General features: G+C 38.2%; 2 protein-coding genes across 5 annotated transcripts in view; one reads left to right on the forward strand and one right to left on the reverse strand.

Moving 5' to 3' along the window:
- The first annotated feature begins 9,935 nt into the window (after window positions 1–9,935).
- LOC113532395 (kynurenine--oxoglutarate transaminase 3) lies at window positions 9,936–17,784 on the forward strand. Of its 3 annotated transcripts, none has more exons than XM_026923802.3 (14): window positions 9,936–10,136; window positions 11,352–11,440; window positions 11,524–11,588; window positions 12,575–12,719; window positions 14,024–14,173; window positions 14,265–14,351; window positions 14,447–14,572; window positions 14,662–14,782; window positions 15,407–15,483; window positions 15,603–15,692; window positions 16,143–16,329; window positions 16,433–16,506; window positions 16,598–16,684; window positions 17,105–17,784. In XM_026923802.3, the coding sequence occupies exons 2-14, from the start codon at window positions 11,354–11,356 to the stop codon at window positions 17,159–17,161; spliced, it is 1,353 nt and encodes a 450-aa protein (XP_026779603.2). In that variant the 5' UTR covers window positions 9,936–10,136; window positions 11,352–11,353; the 3' UTR covers window positions 17,162–17,784. The 3 variants fall into 3 exon arrangements, with proteins under 3 accessions (XP_026779603.2, XP_034166963.1, XP_026779594.2); XM_026923793.3 differs by having other exon boundaries at window positions 10,122–10,165; XM_034311072.2 differs by lacking the exon at window positions 11,352–11,440.
- A 1,361-nt stretch (window positions 17,785–19,145) lies between these two features.
- pkn2b (protein kinase N2b) overlaps window positions 19,146–21,956 on the reverse strand; it is a 47,756-nt gene continuing 44,945 nt past the window's right edge. For both annotated transcript variants that reach the window (XM_026917991.3, XM_053228071.1), the window contains exons 21-22: window positions 21,854–21,934; window positions 19,146–20,627 (exon numbers count right to left, since the gene is read on the reverse strand). In XM_026917991.3, coding sequence (XP_026773792.3) covers window positions 20,424–20,627; window positions 21,854–21,934 — 285 coding nt within the window. In that variant the 3' untranslated portion in view covers window positions 19,146–20,423. The remainder of the gene's footprint in view (window positions 20,628–21,853; window positions 21,935–21,956) is intronic.

The raw sequence follows: 21,956 nt of genomic DNA on the forward strand, positions 1-21,956 counted from the left end.
ACACTTTGTGAAATGTGAAGCATTTCCAATGCTTTCTGAATGAGGGTCAGTTTTTCCTCTGTTACAGACTGTTACAACAAACTAACACTGAAGACACCTTCCCTAAATGTTAAATGTTAAATAAACATCTCCTTACAAAAAGGTTCGACCTATCAATGGCTATATGTTTTCCTGTTAACTAACTCATTTTTAAGTCCATTTACTATCAGACTTAGATTATGTGGAGTGTCCCTGTGAATTAGCTGTTACTATAGAAACAATAACAGATTAGAATGAGCGCATTAATAAAAATCTGCCATTTGCTGTGCAGCCGGCACTATTTTCAGAGCTGCTGTTATAGAAAATTAATTAAACACCTTCCAGTCAATCAGATTTGAGAATTCAACAGCATTGCAATATAAGGATAAATGTAGCATGCTAAAAAGTCATCGATGCTGACTTGTATTTGCAGTCCAAATATTGAGTGATGGATTGCCTTTTCACTAACTCTGTCCCATGCACCATCGAATAGAAGGAGAGAGCCCTCTCCTTCTATTCAATGGTGCATATAACAGACAAAAACATGTGGCTATCAAAGATGGCTGTGGCAAGTTCGCTTGCAATGAGACTTCCATCTCAAGTTGGCTACTTAACACCAGGAAGCAGTGGATGGCAGGCCAGCACTCCTACATGCATTTAAAATGTTCTGTGCCCTTGAAAAATGGCTAGTGTTTGAATTTAATAAACCTCATGTACAGATCCATCTTTTACATTAGCACATAATATATACTTACAAGTGCCATGGCATAGTATGTTATATAATACAACAATAACAGATGTGTGAATAAGTGTGTAGTATGTCATTGATTTTGAGTGCACCATAACATTTAGGCTCAGAGGTGTCAGATAAAAAAAGAATGGATGGCTTTCTGAGTGTCTGAAAAATAAAGAAATTTATTGCAGCATAAAAATCTATATTATCCATTCATCAGTTTAATAAATCCAATATAAACAGTATAATCTGTTTAGTTTTAGATAGAATGAATGTGCAAACAAAAGTGAAACAAGTTACCATGGTAGAGAAAGTCAGATTTATAGTGCATTCACATGTAGGTCAGTCTGTTGTCTCCGGATTCTCTTTCAGATTATTGGGTTACAGCCATATGAATTACCTCCACCATCAGTCTGTATGCCTACACAGTCCCTCTCTGTCTTCTGAAAGCCCTCTTTCATGTCCCTTCGGTCTCTTTAGAATCCTCTCATCCACTAAAAGTCCATTTGGTTTGAGGTTCCGGTATTCCTCTAGTTCATCAGGTAGAGTCTCCAGCTGCTTCCCCCTCAGGTCCAGCAGAGTGAGGCCTGTCTACTCACTGACTTGCTCTCAACTGTACTCAGATTGTTCCTGACCAGAATCAGATTACTGTAGTGTCTTGCATTTAAGGAGTGCATCTGGAAGAGCGTCAATCTATAAGGAACAAAGTATCAAGCTTTCCTCAATGCTACACTCATTAAACATATATCAGTCAATAAATGTAAATAACTGCTGTTACTGCAGTGTAGCTCCATGTCACATGCTGAGGTCAGAAAAACTGTCTGAGAGTACTGTCCTGAGTGTGGACAATCATGGGTACAATCAGGTTTTTTTTTTTTTTTTTTTTTTTTTACACCAAAAGTTTGTATTTATGTTTTAGTTTGTATTTATGCTAGCCTTGATCCACAGCCAATGGCAGGCGATAATTATATTATTAATTATGACAGTCTTATCCAGATATTACTGAAACTCATTATACATTCTTTCATCCCCAGCTCATTCAAAATTCTGCAAACTGGAATTTTACAAGAGCATAGAAAACAGAGCACATAACTCCTGTTTTGTGAGAGATAACACAAAATTCATAGTTTTGCACATTCTTTTATTCAAACCAAACAAAAAAATCCACTCAGAATTGGACCTCGTTTTAATAATATATGTTTTTTGCTGCTCATCTTACAGATTTCATACACTCTTAATTAACCTTAAATCAGATAATATTCAGCCTGAGACTGACAAATGTAATCAAATAGATTATTATTCAAAGGTTTTCAGAGGTGTTCACTGATAATGCAGTACCACAGTTTACTGTGTAAAGGCTACACAAAAAAAATGAGGAAAAAAAATCTAATTGAAAATTTGAAATGCATACAAGGTCTATATGACTTTGAGGTAGTCTACCAGTTTTGACACATTTCTCAGTAGAGGGTGCTATAACATTCAAGTAACTATTTTCCAGAAACTGCTTGTCCAGTTTTGTATGCTATACATATAAGCTATAATGCTATAAGTCCATTGTTGCAGGAAGTCCACCATCAACTAATTTCAAAAACTGTTTTTGCGCCTGTTAATTAGGAAATATATGGCGGGTAATATTCAGAATACACCACATAAATTGTGCAGGCAATAAAGTATTTTGGTTTACATCAGTTCTGATTTCATGAGAAAAACTCAGTAAAGCTTTGTCCGGTGAAAGAGTGTGCAAACTTTGGTTGAATATGATGAATTTGGTGGAACACAGATGAATATGCCACCTTATGGCAGTAATTGCAAATTTGGGTCTACTTGAAAAATAGTGCTTGCATCCTAAGGATTGCCACTTGTAGCATATAATGTAGCTAAATATGTATATCCTAAAACAAATTCAAACATTTTAAATTTAATGAATCACTTACAGTGTTGTTGGAGAAATATAAGACCTGCAGGCGCTTCAGGGCTTGTATTTCATTAGGGATGGCAGACGGTTTGTTATGACACACATCGACTCACAAGCTTTGTGAAGGTAATCTGCAGATGACTGAGGTGAAGCTGTTCCAGGGTTCCTAAAACCCCTGTGTGAATGGGGATGTGTATGATATTGCATTTGAGCTTTAATATAAAAAGCTTTGGGAGGTCCTGGAAACTGTGATGATTTCTTCAATTGTTTTGAGTCTGTTCCCTTTGAGGGCAATTTCCTGTAGGTTTGTCATTAGTGAAGGTTGAACTTGGAATACTCTGTAGGTCGCAGTTCAGAAACTGCAAGCTGGTCAGGGGTGTCCTAACCTTCAGAATGGATTACACTGAGTTGAGTTACTTCCTTGTCCACAAAAAGCTTCTGAAAGGACTGTAGTGAATTTGTTATCACTTGTGTATGTGATGGATATTGCACTTAATGAACAAAACCCTCAGTGCCCCCTGCTTAGTCTTGGACATGTAACTGATAAAAGCCTGATTCTCCCATACAAGTACACCTCACTTAACTTCCTCAAGCTGAAGATCCACTGTGGGGCATTGTGGGGCTCTGTGAATTTTAATCCCAAGATACTTATGGTTTTAACAAGAAAATCCAGAGCCTTGTCATCCAATGTTGCAGGAGAATGTTCCAATCAGTGCTCTATGAGTTTATGAAGCGGGGTTATTTTTCTTAGTACCTTGGCATCAACTGTAGTGTTAAAACACCCAGATCTCTAATCTCAAAGACAGCATCTGGAATGTCACTAAGTAGAATGAGGTAAAGCTCCATCTGCTTCTGAGCATTCCACGTCACTTTCCATGCTATATTTTCCAGGGGACAATGGTTATTTAGGTTCATTTGCCACAATTAGTTTACACCGGTTTCGGCAAAGAACACTGCAAATCACTTGAAGAACAAAGAAAGGATGAAAGGCATTTCTTACATCAGGAATATCACTGGAGCTGCTTTCTTAACATAAATGGTCAAGTGAGTTTTTGATCATCCACACCAAGAAATGGAAGCAAGTTTAAAAAATATTTTAACACCAGTCCTCTCTAAACCAAAGAGAGAAACCCAGATGTAGTGGCAAAGGAGCAGACACAGCAAAACATTTTATATGGAAATGCAAATCCACATTGCATTCAATATTGAATAACTTCCATGTGGACAACAAAGGCATAAAAAGTAAAGTAAAGAATCATTTTAAAAATGATCTGCTTCGTGTTACTGATGATGTCTTTTTCTTCCAAATGCTTTATTTTTTTTTAACTTCTCAAATATAGCTTGCTCTGTCTTTCTTGTCTAGAATTCTAAAAAGCAGATTTATTCTTATTATAGGGAATGGATGTCTCTCCTTCAGACTCAATTGGTCAATTAAGTTTAGGATTTTTTTTCAGTTTCTGAAAGCGCTCTGGTAGTCCAAGGCCAGTTGCAACACTTACTGAGACTGGAGACAAAATGCCAGGGCCTAAAACTTGTGATTGGATATTTAACCGAGACGTTGATTCTAATCACCAAATCTAACATTTGCAGCATCAATACATATGTGAGTAATTTAGTAGAACTGTGTAACTAGTGTTCATAGCATACAATACTGCGTCAACATAGCTATATTGCTGCAGGTCAAGCTTGTAGTTTTATCTGTGGTGCTACTGTTTCCAAATATGCTACATGGGTGACGTGATCTTGCACAGTGACATCTGCACCCCTACAAGCATGGCAGCCATGAACACTGGATTGAAGAGATAATGGCAGAAGACATCCCACCATGTATGAAGAATTGATACCATCTGCAAATCTTCTTCTGAAAGCACTGCAGTGGCCTGAACAAGAAAATCACAATATTAAGTTGACAGAAACCAGAAAGGAACTTTTATAATCCAAATCCCCTTTTTTTTAAAAAAAAATTATAGGCTGCCAAATGCATTCAGCATACTCTCATCTCAACAGAGAGCAATTTTCACAATTCAGTGCTGACTGGAAGTCAATTAAAAATTAACTACCACAGAGAAAATGAAAATCTGAGGCATTAGGAATTCCTTTTAATTTTGATAAATAGACCCTAAAGGCCAGCAGAGCTGGGATAATCCATTAGATCTTGCCCTTCAGGATTTTTGTGTATTTAATCCATAAATAAATCAGAGATGTAATGAATCCTGCATTAAATAAAATTAGGCAATTTAACTATGAGGGTAAAAATTAAGAATTTGGGGAGTGTAGTAAATGACATCATAATAAATGCAAAGATTTGAGTATAGAACAAATTTAAATGATATCAAACATAAGAGATAATGGTGCTGATAGCTCTTAAAAACAAAAGAGCAAGAGCGTCCTTTCACATTCACCATTTTCCAGCCATGTTCAATGTCATAATGTTAAATTCAACATTGTGGAGACAGCAAATGCTGGACTCAAAGCTATACGATGCAGTTGCACATCAGAGACTCCACTCGGCTAGTTAGCAATCAAGATGACAAGCACGATGGTGTTATTGGTGATATTAGCATGAAGCCAAAGCTGGGGAAGTAGAATGGGACCCAAAAGTCTGAAAGCACTAGTGAAAATGCTTCTATTTTAAATTCTTTATAATTTAATACAACAATTTTTATTACAAATTGTGTAGATCTGAGCGAACTGTTCAGATGAGGTGACACAGCTGGATAGAAGAAATAACTAAAGCCCTGCTGCATTGCTCTCTTTAGGTAAAGCTGAAGTGAGGGTTAAATCCCACTGGCACCACTATCAGCATGTAGTCAGATGGCATTGTGGGTAAGGGAGGAAACTGTTAACCAAAAGAAAAACAGACCAACATGTCAGTGAAAGAAGTTTAAATGGAAAATGTCAATGCAGAACATTATTCATTACAAAATAAATCTTGGATGCCATTGAATATCACATGTTAATTATAATGTCATTCAGGATGGATTTTTCCTTTAATAATAACAGAGAATAGTGTTCATTAAAAAAACATGCTCTTGGTGTCTATACTGCCTGTGCAGAAAGGAACAAGATTCAATTTAGATATAATGAGAAAAATAAGAAACCTCTATAGGATCTGTGTATCATATTTTATGACAAGTTTCCTTTTCACAACTGTGAGCTGCCTACCTGAAAGTGAGCTGCTGTGAATGAGACATCTGTTTCAGTGTGTGTGTGTGTGTGTGTGTGTGTGTGTGTGTGTGAAAGTGTAATTACACACAAGGAGGGGAGGAGTGCTGCACGGCAATTTAATGTTCTTTCTGCCTAATGTCTAATTCAACATGTCGATCAATTGTCAGGCTCAACAAGAACTAAAACAAATGTAGAAAAAGAGAAAACTATGCAGAGCAAACATTCTGAAGATGGTGGTATAGCTAACTGTTTGTAATACTCAGGGGGAATTCAATAGTTTAACCAAAAATGGCAATATCTAAATAATACAAATAGTTCTGTTAACAGCTGTTGTCTAGAATGTTCCCCATCATGGCTAGATAGCTGCCTAGCTTTCCCACAGCTAGCTAGTTTCTGTAGGTACTTGTTCTTGTAGGTACAATTGACATTTATTACAACTTTTAAATATATTAAAGTTTAAATATATTGCATTTTTAAACATATTCAAGTATTGCTGTTGTTAGAATGTGAATAACTATTATTACCTAATATTAATTAGAAATTCAGCCATTCATATCACTGATTCACTAGCCAGTAGCCAGCAGGTACATTATATACTTCTTTTGATTTCAACAGAAATATCATTACATGTTTAATCATGTAACATATATTATATAATAATGTGCAATATTTTATAATTTTATATAATTTTATTTTTTTAAATCATTCCTAAGGTGTATATATAGTTATAGTTTTAACTTTTCTTTCTTCCTTCCTTTTCTTTCTTCCTGCACTTTAACTGTCTGTGAGCTGCTGTGATAAGTGAATTTCCCCACTGTGGGATCAGTAAAGTTTATCGTATCTTATCTTTATTAAACCATCTGCCTAATATTGGGTAGGTCCCCCTTGTGCTGCCAAAACAGCTGTGACCTGTCGAGGCATGGACTCCACAGGACCTCTGAAGGTGTGCTGTGGTGTCTGGCACAAAGACGTTAGCAGCAGATCCTTTAAGTCCTGTAAGTTACAAGGTGGGGCCTCCATAGATCGAACTTGTTTGTCCAGAACACTGAGATTTGGATTGAGATCTGGGGAATTTGGAGGCCGAGTCAACACCTTTAACTCTTTGTCATGTTCCTCAAACCATTCCTGAACAGTTTTTGCAGTGTGGCAGGGAGCATTATCCTGCTGAAAGAGGCCACTCCCATTAGGGAATACCGTTGCCATGAAGAGGTGTACTTGGTCTGCAACAATGTTTAGGTAGCTGGTAGATGTCAAAGTAACATCCACATGAATGCCAGGACCCAAAGTTTCCCAGCAGCATATTGCCCAGAGCATCACACTGCCTCCGCCAGCTTGCCTTCTTCCCATAGTGCATCCTGGTGCCATCTCCTCCCCAGGTAAGTTACGCACACACCCCAGACTGTCCACATGATGTAAAACAAAACGTGATTCATCAGACCAGGCCACTTTCTTCCATTGCTCCATGGTTCAGTTCTGATGCTCACGTGCCCATTATAGGCACTTTCAGTGGTGGACAGGGGTCAGCATGGGCACTCTGACTGGTCTGGGCTACGCAGCCCCATGCGCAGCAAGCTGTGATGCACTGTGTGTTCTGACACCTTTCTGTCATAGCCAGCTTTAACTTTTTCAGCAAGTTGTGCTACAGTAGCTATACTGTGGGATCAAATCAGACGAGCTAGCCTTCACTCCCCATGTGCATCAGTGAGCCTTGGGCGCCCATGACCCTGTCACTGGTTCACTGGTTGTCCTTCCTTGGACCACTTTTGGCAGGTACTAACCACTTATTCCATAACATTAAATCTAACTATAAAGTGTTGAAGAACATGATGTGTCATTCATTAAAAAACTAAAAATTGTAATTGTTGGCAAATTGCTGTGGTGTAAGTGGAATGAAACCCTTCGGGGGCTTGCTGTTTTGTGAAAATAATCCATTTCCGGGTGGTATGACAGCATGTTGGGGATGGTATCACACATCCTGGGCATGGATTATTTTCCTGTAACAACACTAGCCATCATGTTTTATTCCTTGTATTTTATTTTCTTGTTTTTCATTTAATCCTAGGAAGACTTTCTCAGGCTTCTGAATACTGATGCTGGGGTTACTCCTCATAAACCCTTCAGAACAATAATAGTCCACTTTTTATTCTACTGTGGAAAATCAATTAATTGTTTTGGCCTTTGTAACTTCGAATGTAAGGGTTTGTATTTTGGTTTCCTCATGGGAAACCTGCTTTTGGCAAGCCTTTTTATGAGATTAGTTAATTATGTCTCAGCCTCAGTGGAGAATTGAAGGCATTTTTCCCAGTGGTGTGCTGATGATCCATGCTGCCCTTAACACGATGATGCACAGCCTTTGGAATGTTTTCAGCCTTTAACAGAAATATCAGGTAAGGAAATTTCCCTATATTTTCCTGCTCTTTGTGCCAATTGCTACCATCATCATCCATCATCCTTTTCTCATGCATCATTTACTCGTGTTATGATTAGTATATCATCACATATAATAAATAAGTTCACAGAAGTCTAGATCTGGCAAGGCAGAAATTTCACGAACTTGTTTGTGGCAAAGGTGGCATTCTACGACAGTGCCATGTTTAAAGTCACTGAGCTCTTTAGTGACTTTAGTCTTTAGTCTCTTTAGTCTTTCATGAGTACTATGACTCACTCTACTGTCATTATTCGGTTATGGAGATTGCATGGCAAAGTGCTAGATTTTATGCACTTTTATGAGCAATGTGTGTGATTGAAACACCTGAACTCAATCATTAGGAGGGGTGACCACATACTTTTGGCCATATAGTGTAGTGTAAAAATGTAGACTAGTAAAATTCGGGCTGTTCCAAAATTATTTTTTTCTAGTTCATGAGGGGCATATGGCTCAGGCCTTAGGTTTGACACATGTAATGTTATGGCAAAAACTCTTAAATTCAGAATAATAAAAAAAAGACTTCCAAAGACAATGCCAAAAATTAATAGACTTTATTGAATCAAACAACAAAGCCGAGATGGTCTGCAGAGCTTCTGATTTACATAGTCGTGGCTCATGCTTTTATACAATTCTAAAACAATGATCTCATTGGATGGATTTTTCTCTTTTTTTCTTTTAATCACACACCTGCCTCTCACCACAATTATTTCACTGTCCCTTTACCTTAGTTTTAACCGTGGCGAGGGGTTAGTCAGTTTATTTTTTAAAAACAACATTAGCCTTCATCTTAAAAAACATCTTAAAAACACTACCTGCAAGGTTACACCAGTTCACACCAGTTAGTTTTCACAGAAATATCCTTGTAGAAACATATGCATAGAGATGATACAGTGTAGTGCATAAAAGATCACAATACTGTTGCATAGATACTGACTGGCATAATACTGATAAAGATAACAGAAAAATTCTTCCATAGTAATTGAATGAATATACATGATAATGGGAAAAAGTCTTAATAACAATAATTATATATATATATATATATATATATATATATATATATATATATATATATATATATATATATATAATTAAACTGCACATGCACAAAACTGCACCATGCAATATACTCAGATTTGTTTACAGTTTGTTTGTTTACATTTGCGTCATCGAGGAATAGCCAGGATAAACCGGATACACTATAAATGATAAATTCATGAATTTTGGAGAACCCTCCTGGATTAATCTCTGCCTCAGGATATTTATTTATGCATACACGAATGTTACGACTGTTTTCAAAACTTTTTTTTTTTTTCGAAAATATAAAGAGGAAAACTTTTTATCAGTTTATTTGTAGTTTATGTTCATGTGCGAATCCCGGTTAAGCCTGGACTAGAGAGCCTTGTCTCATCCGGGAATTCTGGCTGCGTGCACTTCCGCTAGCTAGTTAGTTAGATAAGTACATAAAAACGCAAAAAATAAAAATAAAAAATAATACAAAAATAAATAAATAAATAAATAAAAAGGGAAATGAACATGTTTACTACTACCCTAGTCACCATGGCTGAACTAGAGTAGCGGAACTAGTTTCTTTACTACTCAGTGACGATGAGCTATACCTGAAACAAATGGAGAAAATTCACTTCCGGCACCGAACTGACGTCATCGTTGTGTGTGTGTTTTTTTTTTTAAGACTGCCTACATGTTCAGTCTTAAATCCACTGTTTAACAGACCCTGAATGAAGTGAATTAAGTGTAGAGTATACATTTTATTATATTAAATCGACCGGGCATTTCAAACCGGAACAAACTACGTCACCTGGAATCTTGCGCTTGCGCAACATAAGTTCCAGGTTTCAGCAGCAGGGAGCTGGGTAAGTTCACTGCACTAAGGCAATGCATGGTTAGTAAGTCGCCGAGTTTTGTTGCCAGTTGTTTGTGTTTTGTAGATGAAAAGGCGAACGTTAGGTGGTTGTTGGAGAGTTATTCAGTAGTGTTGCAACAGATTTGATCATTAATAAAGGTGATATTGCTAATCAAGTGACTCACTGATACAATAAGAAGTGCAGTGACAGTGGAGCTGCTCAGTAACCGTGTGCCTTTACTCAGTAATTTATTAATGAGGGATGTGGACCAAACTCGGTAACTCAGTAACAAACCTAAAAGTACATTATGAGTGTTTTTCTGCTCCTATGCTACAATACACTGGATACACTGCAAAGTGAGATTTCATGAGCACACTGGATATTCACCCCTATATTTTCATTCATTCATTCATACATACATTCATCCATCCATCCATCCATCTTCAGGAATCGCTTTATCCTGATGTGGGTTATGGTGGATCCAGAGTCTATCCTGGGATCACTGGGTGGAAATATACCCTGCATTGGTATATCTCAACTCAGGACATCATTACACACTCATTCACACCAAGGGGTAATTTCCACCTACCAGCATGCTCTCAGGAAGCTCTGAGGAAATCCATATAAAAAGTGTGAGAACATGCAGAACTCCACACAGACAGTAACCTGAACTCAGGATTTGAATTGGCAACCCTGGAGCTGTGAGGTGGCAATGCTACCCACTGGGCCACTGTGCCATCCGTATTTTCAGATATGGCTACAAAAATGGCAAAACTTCTATACTGGGCATTAGATACAGATACAGGCTGCACTTTCAGACATATGAAATGTCTGTGAATTGCACAAGGTGAAGAGAACATGTGTATGCTATCAGATTAATTAAGCCCTCCACTTCCCCTAGATCCTCGTTACTGTAAGTGATAAACAGTGAGCATTAACAGTATGCCTGTACATTACATCTTTCTCTGCTCCAGTATCATTACTTAACTAATCTGTAGAGAACATGTTGTAATGGATGAGCTGCTAATTTTTATTTCTGATACTGTCTATATCCTGAGCCTTAAACAAACTGAAACTGTGCTCAAATAGCAAACAAAGCTTAACTACAACACTGTCAGCAGAAGTAATCAAAATAGTACTAAATACCTTTGTAGTTTTCATACTTTGGAAAGTTTTTAGGTGAGCAAATACTGCTATGTTAAATTTCTGCTACTGTTTTTGCAGACATGAATATCAGGTGCACACTACGTAGGCTCAGACTTGTTTATTGTTTATTAGAGACCAATCCAGCAAGGAAGTTCTCCTCCACACAAGTAAAAATAACCTCCTTGCATTTAATATTATTTAGTATTTCTTTACAATTCTCAAATTTGCTGAAATTATGTTTTTCTTTCAGTACAGTATGGCGTCTGTTAAACACAAGAATGCGAAAAGGATAGAAGGACTAGACAAAAACGTATGGTGAGATTCATGGGCAAATTTGAACACAGCAAGTTTTATGATGTACACTGGGTTTGGAAAGTATTCAGACCCCTTCAGTGTTTTGCACATTTTAGTGAGTTATAGGTTGAATTGTGCTGATTCATGCTGAAGTCGTGCTAAAAGGTAAACCTTTGCCCCGGTCTGAGGTCAAGTGCACTTGGGAGCAAATTTTCTTCAAGGGCCTCTCTGTATTCAGCTGCATTCATCCTTCTTTCGAATCTGACCAGTTTCTCCGTAGCTGTAGCTCAGAAGCACCCCATAGAATGATGCTGCCACCATCATGCTTCACCATAGGGATAGTATTAGCCAGTTGATGAGCAGTACCTGGTTTCATCAGAAATAGCACTTTGAGTTCAGGCCTCCTCAGACGAGAGAATCTTTTTTTTCCTCAGGCTCTCCTTTAAGTGCCATTAAGTACCTGCCATATGTTTTTTTTTTTACTCAGGTATGGCTTCCGTCTAGCCACTCTAACATAATGGCATGATTGATGGAGTATTTCTGAGATGGTTGTCCTTCACACATTTCTCCAGGGGACTTCTGTAGCTCTATTAGAGTGGCCATTGGGTTCTTGGTCACCTCCCATACTAAGGCCCTTCTAGCCCAGTTACTGAGTTTGGCTGGACGGCCAGTTCTAGGAAGAGTCCTGGTGGTTCCAGGCTTCTTCTATTTCACACTGATGGAGCCTGTGCTCCTGGGAACATTCAAAGCTTTAAAAAATTTTTTATACCTTTGCCCAGATCTGTGTCTCGATACAATTTGTTTGCGGCTGCTTTGTCATTGTGGATTATTGTGTGCAGGTTAATTGCTGAAAAGTAAATTTAATCCATTTTAAATTAATTCTATAACAGTAATGTATGCAAAAACTGAATGGGTCTGAATACTTTCTGAATCCACTGTATATGTTATGTTCCCTGAACTATAGTGATCTCTGCTGCTTTATGGCTTCTATTTCTGTGGCATTACAGGGTTGCCTTCACATCTGTAGCTGCAGATCCCTCCATCGTAAATCTCGGTCAGGGTTTCCCAGACATCCCTCCTCCATCTTACGTGAAAGATGGTCTTGCGCAGGTTGCAATGGTGGACCGGCTCAACCAGTACACGCGTGGCTTTGTATGACACTTATGATCGGTCTTTTCATGTCATGTCATGCCTTTTCAAGTCATGATATTCCTGCAAAGTGAATTCTCTTACTTGATTTACCAGGTTTACCGAGAACAAAATTATATGCCTTAAAATAACAGATTATATTTATGCTTCTGGTAATTTTCCAGCATTTGCTATGCAAAAAGCATGATGCAATGGTGGTTCTCTGACAGTCTTGGGATTTGAAATCACAACCTTCTGCTGCTGGTGCCGTGTCTCAACCTTTTTATCTTTCAGGGCATACAGTTTTAGAATCTAGGTGCAGCTTTGGCCCAGTTTATACTTGATGTGTATACAGTTTATACTTGATGTATAACTATGTATGGGCGTGTGGGAGCTGCATTGTTCACATACTAACCTATGTACCTAATGTACATTTGGAGATTAAAAGTAGCATCCACTAGATGGCACATCAGAGTTAAAACCTCTGTCTGTCAGATTTCCATATCAAATTTCCATGTAAAATGTTTAGTGAGTGTCCATATTTGCCTCTGGGCAGCAGCCAGGAGATTTTAAACTCTTGGATGAGCTTTTAAACATGTGGATCACTGTCGTCATGATTGTTGTCATGAGTTCTGTTTCAAATGGAAAACTATGACTTTAATGTTTATTAAAATGTTCATATAAAACAAACACATATATATATATATATTTTATATATATTTTTATATATATATTGCCATTTTAGAGTTAGTTTTTATTTGTTTATACAAATTATAATGTTATTTTTATAGATATTAAATAAGTTAGCATCATTAAAAAAACATGTATAAAAATGCAACACTACTGTTGTATTTTGTAAGCAGCTCTACTAATCATGATACATATTGTGTATCGTTGAAATGTCTTTGAGAATTGTGATATAATTTTGTCATATTGCTCATCCCTAGTGCTGAATGAACACTGGATATGCGTAGAAAGCTTGTGTATGTGCATCTAAAATCATGTATAAACCTGGCCTTAATCTCAATCCAGAGAGATTTTTTTAGCAATGAACATTGCTCATTGGGGCCAGTGGTACCTCAGCTGTAAAGGTTCTGTGGTAGTGAGTGGAAGATTATTAGTTCAAATCCCTTGTCTGTCAGAAAATTATACATCATACATTGAAAGCAGGAAATAGCAATTTTAAGATAATTCTATACACCGATACTAAGGGCCTAGGAAAATAATATCACTACAGAAAAGCCGTGCTCTCTCTCTCTCTCTCTCTGTGTGTGTGTGTGTGTGTGTGTATGCTTTCTGAACATGATGAATACTGTCATTTTTAACAGGGTCACCCAACTCTGGTGAAAGCCCTGTCTCAGGTGTACAGTAAGGTGCACAGCCGTCAAATTGACCCTTTCAAAGAGATCCTGGTGACGGTGGGAGGCTACGGCTCTTTATTCAGCATCTTTCAGGCCCTTGTGGAAGAGGGAGATGAGGTAAAGCAGCTCAACAGTTTTGCAGTTCCTCAAAAGCTCCACTGCTCCCTCTTGTGGAGTAACTGTGCTCTTTCTTCTTGTCTTGGTCCAGGTTATAATAATTGAACCGTTCTTTGACTGCTACATTCCTATGGTAAAGATGGCAGGAGCCAAACCAGTTTTAATACCACTTCGCCTTGTGAGTTTTCCTCTTTACCTGTTTTGCAGGACATGTATTCTAAAAATATTTTTTAAGAAAATGATGAAAAAAATCTTATTCATTATATCTTGTAGAAATCCAGTAAGAAGGCAGACATCAGCAGTGCAGACTGGGTTCTAGATCAGGACGAACTTGCCAGTAAATTTAATTCCAAGACGAAAGCCATCCTTATTAACACTCCTAACAACCCCATCGGGAAGGTGAGGCTAATTCCTCATTGAGAAGTTCATTTTAAACACTGGAACCCATTTCCTGTTGTTGCTCATGGCTATTTTGTGTTGATAAACAGGTGTTCAGCAGGAGTGAGCTGCAGGCTATCGCAGATCTCTGCATCAAGCATGACACATTGTGCTTCAGCGATGAAGTGTACGAATGGCTCATATACAAGGGCCATGAGCATGTTAAGATAGGTACAGCAGTGCGTCTATAAAGCTTTCACAGTCCGCTTATGTGGAATTCAGCTGTAGTGCTGCGTCCATTCTGCACTGCTCATCACCTGATTGGCTGATCAGAAGTATGTGTATGGAGAAAATAATAAAAATGACAAAATGTGCAATGCAGGGAGTTAAAGGTCAGTATGTGATGTGTGTCTCTCTTCCTAAGAAAATATGATGTGTATGTCAACAGGTGCTAGCAATCCCATGTATGAAAGATACAGCTAAAGCAGCAGACAATTAAACAGTAATAATACTTTATATCTGATGTGACAAAATGTGATAGTATTGTTCAGGATTGTCAAAACAGTTCCATTTTAATCAAAGCACTGGTTTTAAGGAGTGAGAGGCCGCATTTCATTCACTTGGACGGAATAACGCTGAATAATACGTAAGAAATGAAATGTTATAGGAAAATAATCAACAATTTGATGTTACCACCACAGTGTTGATTATTTTCCTATTATGGCATTATTTTCATATTATGGCATACAAATTAGATTCTGACACACTTAGACAAGCCTGTTGGATAAAACTATGTGCCAAATGAAGAAATGTGAATTAGGAGTTGTAATCATTATGCCATGTTTCTGTGTATAGCGAATCTTCCTGGCATGTGGGACCGAACCATTACTATTGGCAGCGCAGGAAAAACATTCAGTGTGACGGGGTGGAAGGTACTTAGCAGACATCACTTTACCTTTTCTTATTTATCTCTTCTTTTAAAATTGTACTTTATGTAAGTAATAAAAAAATGGCATGTTTTACACTCCTTTTTTTTTCTGTCTTTTTCCAGTTGGGTTGGTCAATCGGGCCTGAGCACTTGGTCAAACACCTCCAGACTGTCATGCAGAACACACTGTATACCTGTCCAACACCACTACAGGCACGTATTACACAACATACAGGATGCAATGTTTTGCCCCCTACAGTGAAGGGATGTATATGTTATACGTCTAATAATGGGTGAAGTTAAGTGTATTTTTTTAGATGCTCTCTCTCTCCTTTTTTATGCCTGATATGTTCAACAGTCATCTCTTTGGTGTTGAAAGTTCTATGGTTTTTCCCATGGGAAAAGTTGACAGGGATTTAACTTCACATTTGCACCCCAGGAAAAACAGGACATGGTTGAAGGCAACAACTGAGTTTGAGAGCAAATTCTTCACAAATTCTTGTCAATACGGCCCTGGTACTGTAGCTAAACCGTGGCAAAATTACAGCAGTGAACTACAGCTACACCTACTCCAGTGCTGTTTAGAGGCAGTATAAAAATGTACACTGTGGCTGTACTGAACATGACTGTATTTAACCATTTTTCTTCTGTGTTGGCCAATAGGAGGCAGTTGCGCGTAGTCTCCTGATTGACTGCGAGCGAATGGGGCAGCCTGACTGCTATTTCTCCAGCCTAGCTGAAGAGCTGGAGGGAAAGAGAGACCGCATGGCAGCCATTTTGAAGCAGGCAGGGATGTGTCCTGTAGTTCCTGAAGGAGGCTACTTTATTATCGCCGATGTCACAGCTCTCAGTCAGCAAATATTTTGTTGGAATAATGAATCTAATCTGAGAAGCAGTTTTTTAATTTATAACATGATAGACTTCCTTACATCTTGTGTTCTTCTCCTACGTAGATCAGGATCTTTCAGGCATGGAAGGTGATGAGCCATATGACTACAAGTTTGTCAAGTGGATGATAAAGGAGAAAGTACGACAGAAATGTTTCGTTTTCAGCAGAAATCTCCACACTTAAATTCATTATGCTGATTCAGGTTTATTCTTAACTATATTTCTTGTAGAAACTGGCAGCCATTCCTGTAACAGCGTTCTGCGGGGATGAATCCAAAAAGCAGTTTGAGAAATACATCCGGCTGTGTTTCATTAAGGTAGAGAAGAATATATTAAAGCAATACATTGGCCATAAATGTGTAATATTTTACTTGTACCCCAAATATAGTTGTGTTTAGTGTCTATAGTTTGCTTCTTTAGTTTTCCACTGGAGCTACAAGACTAGGTAATGGAAGTTTGTTCCATTGTGCAAAGTGCCTCTAAATTGCATCAAAGATCATTAACTTGCAGCCAGAACTACTGTCAGAGCTGTGTTGTTACAGAAAATTAATCAACACTTTCTGACCAGTCAGAAGCATTTAAGAGCACTGTGGTATAATACCGATTTAATGACACTGAGTATTTTAAAGCGATGCAGTGTCATTTAAGTCCAGTTGAATAATACTGAATATAATTGGTTTATTTATGTGAAAATGGTCTCCAATTAGGTGTTTTTTTTTTTTTTTTTGTAACTGCAGCAAGACAGTACGCTGAACGCTGCTGAGGTCATTCTGAAGAACTGGAACAAAGCCTGACCCTGGATGTCACAGCAACGCTGCATTAGTCTTCATCACTCAGTGCTGAAGGGGAGATCCACATCCCCTCTGATGAACGTGTGCAGTGTGTAATAGCAGTGTTTTTAGCCCTAAGTAATGACAATAGCACAACTCACATTGACAACAATTACAGACAACTACAACTGACCTTATATAATGTCTACAGCATCACATGCTCTCAGATAGAAGATGTTACTATTGCTATATGGAGACTGGTAAGCAATGACAGATATCTGAAAGAAGACAGATAACAGTAATTGACACTGATGCAAGAACGTTAACCTCTTTACCTGCTTGAGCATATTCAGTAGCATCTGCCTTGTAGGAATGTATTATTAGATCAGTTGTATTATTAGATCAGGCCTCTCAGCCCTTGTTTAGGGACAGAAACAGAGTTGTACAAGGGCTCCGCCCCTGAGGCTTCTGTTTTAACATACTATTGCTATTTTTATTGCAGTTGATATTTACAGAGTGTATTCCCAATTTTCTGGACATTTTCCATGGAATGCAAATGTGGACTACCATTTAATCTCAGTTTAAATGTTTGGTTTGAGAACTGAATAGTCTGATCTAATTAAAGGTCTTCCCACTAGACTGTTAAAGGCATTTCTTGGCTTAAGTGAGAGGTCATGTACTGTAATAATATAGATTCACTTGTGTCAAAATAGTAGCTTTTCACACAACCGTAAATGTACTGTATTTTCAAGTCTCAGATGGCATTATTCAGCAGTCCTTGCTTGATGTGTGATTCTAGTTCATCTTAGCTGTAATGTTCTGAGGCATAGACAGGGACAGTTGAACACAGAACATTAAAAGTGCACATTTGTTGGTGGTGTTTAAGACAAGGTTGAGTCAAATCAAAACATTTTTTGTGGCTCATTTTTGGCAGAGGAAGCATCTCTACTGACGCCACTGGTGTCAAGTTCTACTTGTTTATCTTGCATTGCAAATCGTTGTCACAAATGTGTATAACTTTCTACATAATCTCTATTTTTCTCAGTGTTCCAGTGCATAACAAGTACTTGTTTCAATTTTTTAAGGTTTTAATTTGACTCACCTATCATATGTTTATACACAGCTAGTCATATTTCACACCACAGGTCACGTCAGTCAAGGTCATAAATATGCAATGGATTGCAAAAGAAAGCTAAAATCTTCCATGTGCCAACACAGCTCACTAGCCATTACTCTCTTGTCACTCAGAGTGCCACTAACCAACTGGGGGCGTCTGTGAGCTTATGCATGTGGAAGAGGCCAGTTAGCACCTTGCTCAGTGTGTTAAGCTGCCCTGTGATGGAGCATGAGCAGCAGTTTGAAAAGATGCAGTTGACTGGCTTTACATGTCTTGGAGGAAGCACATGTTAGCCTTCACCCTGCCTGGTCAGTAGCTGTTGTGTGATAGGGAAGAGCTTGCCAGTGTGTGGGAACTGGCAATTAACCAAACTGGGAGAACACAGGATTTAAAAAAGATTATCTGAATCTGAGACTCTGAGAATTGAGAGTTCATACTATATGACTAGTGGGGTTGACGGAAGTAAGTCCTGTAGTCTGAGAGGTACCAAAGCCACTGTCATGCTCAAACACAGCTGGATTATTGGATCTGATCACCTAACTGCTTCAAGGCTGATCAAGAGGCTACCCCTGTACTATTCCTTTCTTGTGTGAGAAGGGTCGTCAAGATATGCAAAAAAAAAATGTACATAGCAATACAAAACCCAATAAAGATTCATTGCAGTGACCACTGATGTTATTGTGCTTCCAGTGGTCCAGGTAATCAATCAAATGATACATATCATTACTACGGAAAAAAATATTCACAGAAATGCAGCCTTTAAATAACCTGTCAATTAAGCCAATGTGCTCACTAAAAACATGGCCTATGGCGCTACTGGAGTCTGTTTATTTTGGGCATGCATTCCTCTACAGCCCTTACCAGGAGGAGGAGACAGAGACCAGACGCCACTGTGGGTACAGAGTGTATTTGTAAAAGGTTTGGTGATACACAGAGTGAAATCATTGACGAGAGTCCATAAGAGCTCCTTCTGACAGAGGGGACGAGTCTGCTGCGTGTTAGCAGTCCATGGATTAAACACTTGTAGCCAGGGGTTTCATCCACCAGGAATGCCGGGCAATGCCCAAATGTCCACTTCCTGATTTTCAAAACAGGATTATTGCTTGGCACACAGAACCACAAACTGTGTGAAAACATCTGTGACCGAATGTCAGGAAAGATCTGGAAGAGTCACTCTATGATCATCATTTTAAAAACAGACTATTAAAAATACAGGCTGCTTTGGCATATCCATGTGCCAAAAATATACACGTTTGTGTTCTTTTTGATGAATATACATTTTTACATTCCATTTGTCAGGTTTATGATTGCTCTGTGATTTGAGCTGCCCTCTCCTTAATGATAACCATAAAATTCATATATTTAAAAAAAAAAAAAAAAAAAAAAAAGAACACACATATGCATACCATACAGCAGATCCAAGATGCTAATTTCCTAAAAATATTATATAAAACTATAAGTTACACTTTTTTCAGTTATGATATGAATACATGTTTAAGTGGAAATTAAGTCTGAAAACCACCAAAGATGAAAAAAAAAGTGACTTTCATGTTAAGTCAAGATTGAAGTTGGTCTGGTGGGTGGTCTTGGCCAAGGGCTCCTCAGATTGCATAAAGAGCTGGTTTGGCAGTGTGTGTTGGGAGGTTTTCAGTACCTGATGCTGCCTTTCTGGAAGCCCTCTATCTGTGATGAGTTTAAGGCACCATGGGGAGGAAGACACTAAATAAATATGAGAATCAAAAGATAAGTGTTGTAAAGTGGGGACTGTCTATAAGCTTCAAAAAACAAGTCTTTGTAGTGTTTCACTTGGTTAGACTGTGGAACAGAAGTTCTGTAGTGTTTTCTCTGAACAGCCAACAAAAGAGGACTTCATTAAAGAGGAGAACTTGTAAATGTGGAGACCACTCATGAGAAATCCCAGTGCTCTTGACAAAAAAAAAAAAAAAATGCCATGTTGGGCTACCATGACTTTTCTAGGTGAATGAAAGTCCTGGTAAAACATTTTCTTTTAAAGGGGGGGAAAAAAACAGTGCCAGCTGGCACAGCTAAGAGCAGAGAGAGGGAAGTGGTCCTTACAGAGACGTTCTCTGGCTCTGGCAGTGAGCCTCGTTTGTCCGTTTGGTTCACAGTATTGAGTGAGTGTGGGCTGTTGATGGTCAGCTGGAAGAGCTAACACCAGTCAGCGATGTAGTCGAAGTCCGTGAAGAGCTCTTGTTCTGAAACGGTCAGGATTCTGGGCTCACGTGGTGGAGTCAGGATCGGAGCCTCTGAAGTGAACTCGTCATCAAAGTTACTAACATCTTCCCGTCCTTTAATGGTAGGGATGAACGGAGGCCGGATCTTCTTAGCCAACAGAGCAGCCCAGTCCATGTTCTGATGGAGAGGAGAGAGAGAGAGAATTTAAAGAGAAAATAAACAGAGAAGGAAAATAAACACCCTAAAAGAACATAACAGAACTTGAAAAAAACAGCCAAAGAAGAGATGATGGAGAGAAGACAGAAGAGCAGGACATAAACAGGAAAAAGAAAAAAAAAAGGACACATGAGAACAAAGAACAGAACTTGATAGATGGAGAGAGATGTAAGCCAGATCTTAGACACAATAAAGGGAACACCAGAGAATAATAAAAGATGAGGAGGAAATCAATAGCACAGCTAGAGAGTGCAGACACATAAATGGAAACATTAGAAATTTATGGAGACATATAAATGTGCAATATATCAGAACCAGTAGCAAGAAATTGGGCTTTCATCTTCAGAGCAGCTATACAACAACTTGTGAAATAACGGACAGGTGGCTTGCCAGGTTTTCTCACAGGAAGAGAGAAATTTGGGTTAATAATCCATCAGATTAAATTTGGTTGCTCAAATACTTACGACTGTTGTTGTGACATACAAACAAGCTTTCAACTGACTCTTGAAACTGTCATAAACCATCAAAATGAATGATGTATCAGCTAGTCTCTTATTTATATGCCATGTCTACCACACGCCTCAATTTACTCTCATGTACATCCATTTTTCAATCACACACCCTAACGTCTGCAGGGGTGATGATAGTGAATTCAGCAGACTACACTCAATGAAAATGGAACAAGGGGAAAAAGAGAAAGCAAGGGGAGAAAACAATGAAATTTCAGTGTTGCTGAGATAGAGATTCTAGCTAGATTTGGCTGTGTGGCTAGATTTTATTTCTTTAATACTCAAAGAGGTCAAATTAGGCTGAAGATCCTTAATCGCATTTACAAATTACACTTACTTACATTTTAATCCAAATGTACTGTGTGTGAGCAATTGTGATATACATTATTTGATTTTTATTATTGCTTATACTGCTCTACTTACTATACTATCTCACAGCGTATACTCTGCTATGATTATTGATGATACTGATTAATTAACTAATCATTAATTTACTAATAATTTTTCAGATTTTTAAAACCTGGTTGTTTTTTTTAGTAGCTGTAATAATTTACAAAATGATTTAAAAGTGTACAGTTAGTAGATGACAGTCTGTTTTCGCCTGGTGTTTTCTGCTGTGTCTAGTGTTTGTGAGTGTTAAATATCAGGCGAAGGAACTGAAATTCAAACTGAGCCTACTCTAAAAAACGGATGCTTCTTGACTTCTTCAGCGTCTCGCTCTCCTGCACCAAGGCGTCGCTCGGGATTTCTCCTCAACAGCTGCAGACAGATGAATAGAACA

The sequence above is a fragment of the Pangasianodon hypophthalmus genome, chromosome 2 (assembly GCF_027358585.1).
Source record: "Pangasianodon hypophthalmus isolate fPanHyp1 chromosome 2, fPanHyp1.pri, whole genome shotgun sequence".
Lineage (NCBI taxonomy): Eukaryota > Metazoa > Chordata > Actinopteri > Siluriformes > Pangasiidae > Pangasianodon > Pangasianodon hypophthalmus.

Coding starts and splice junctions, on each gene's coding strand:
- LOC113532395 (XM_026923793.3), top strand. Junction 14,174..14,264: donor TTGTGGAAGAGGGAGATGAG/GTAAAGCAGCTC, acceptor GTCTTGGTCCAG/GTTATAATAATTGAACCGTT. Junction 14,573..14,661: donor CTAACAACCCCATCGGGAAG/GTGAGGCTAATT, acceptor GTTGATAAACAG/GTGTTCAGCAGGAGTGAGCT.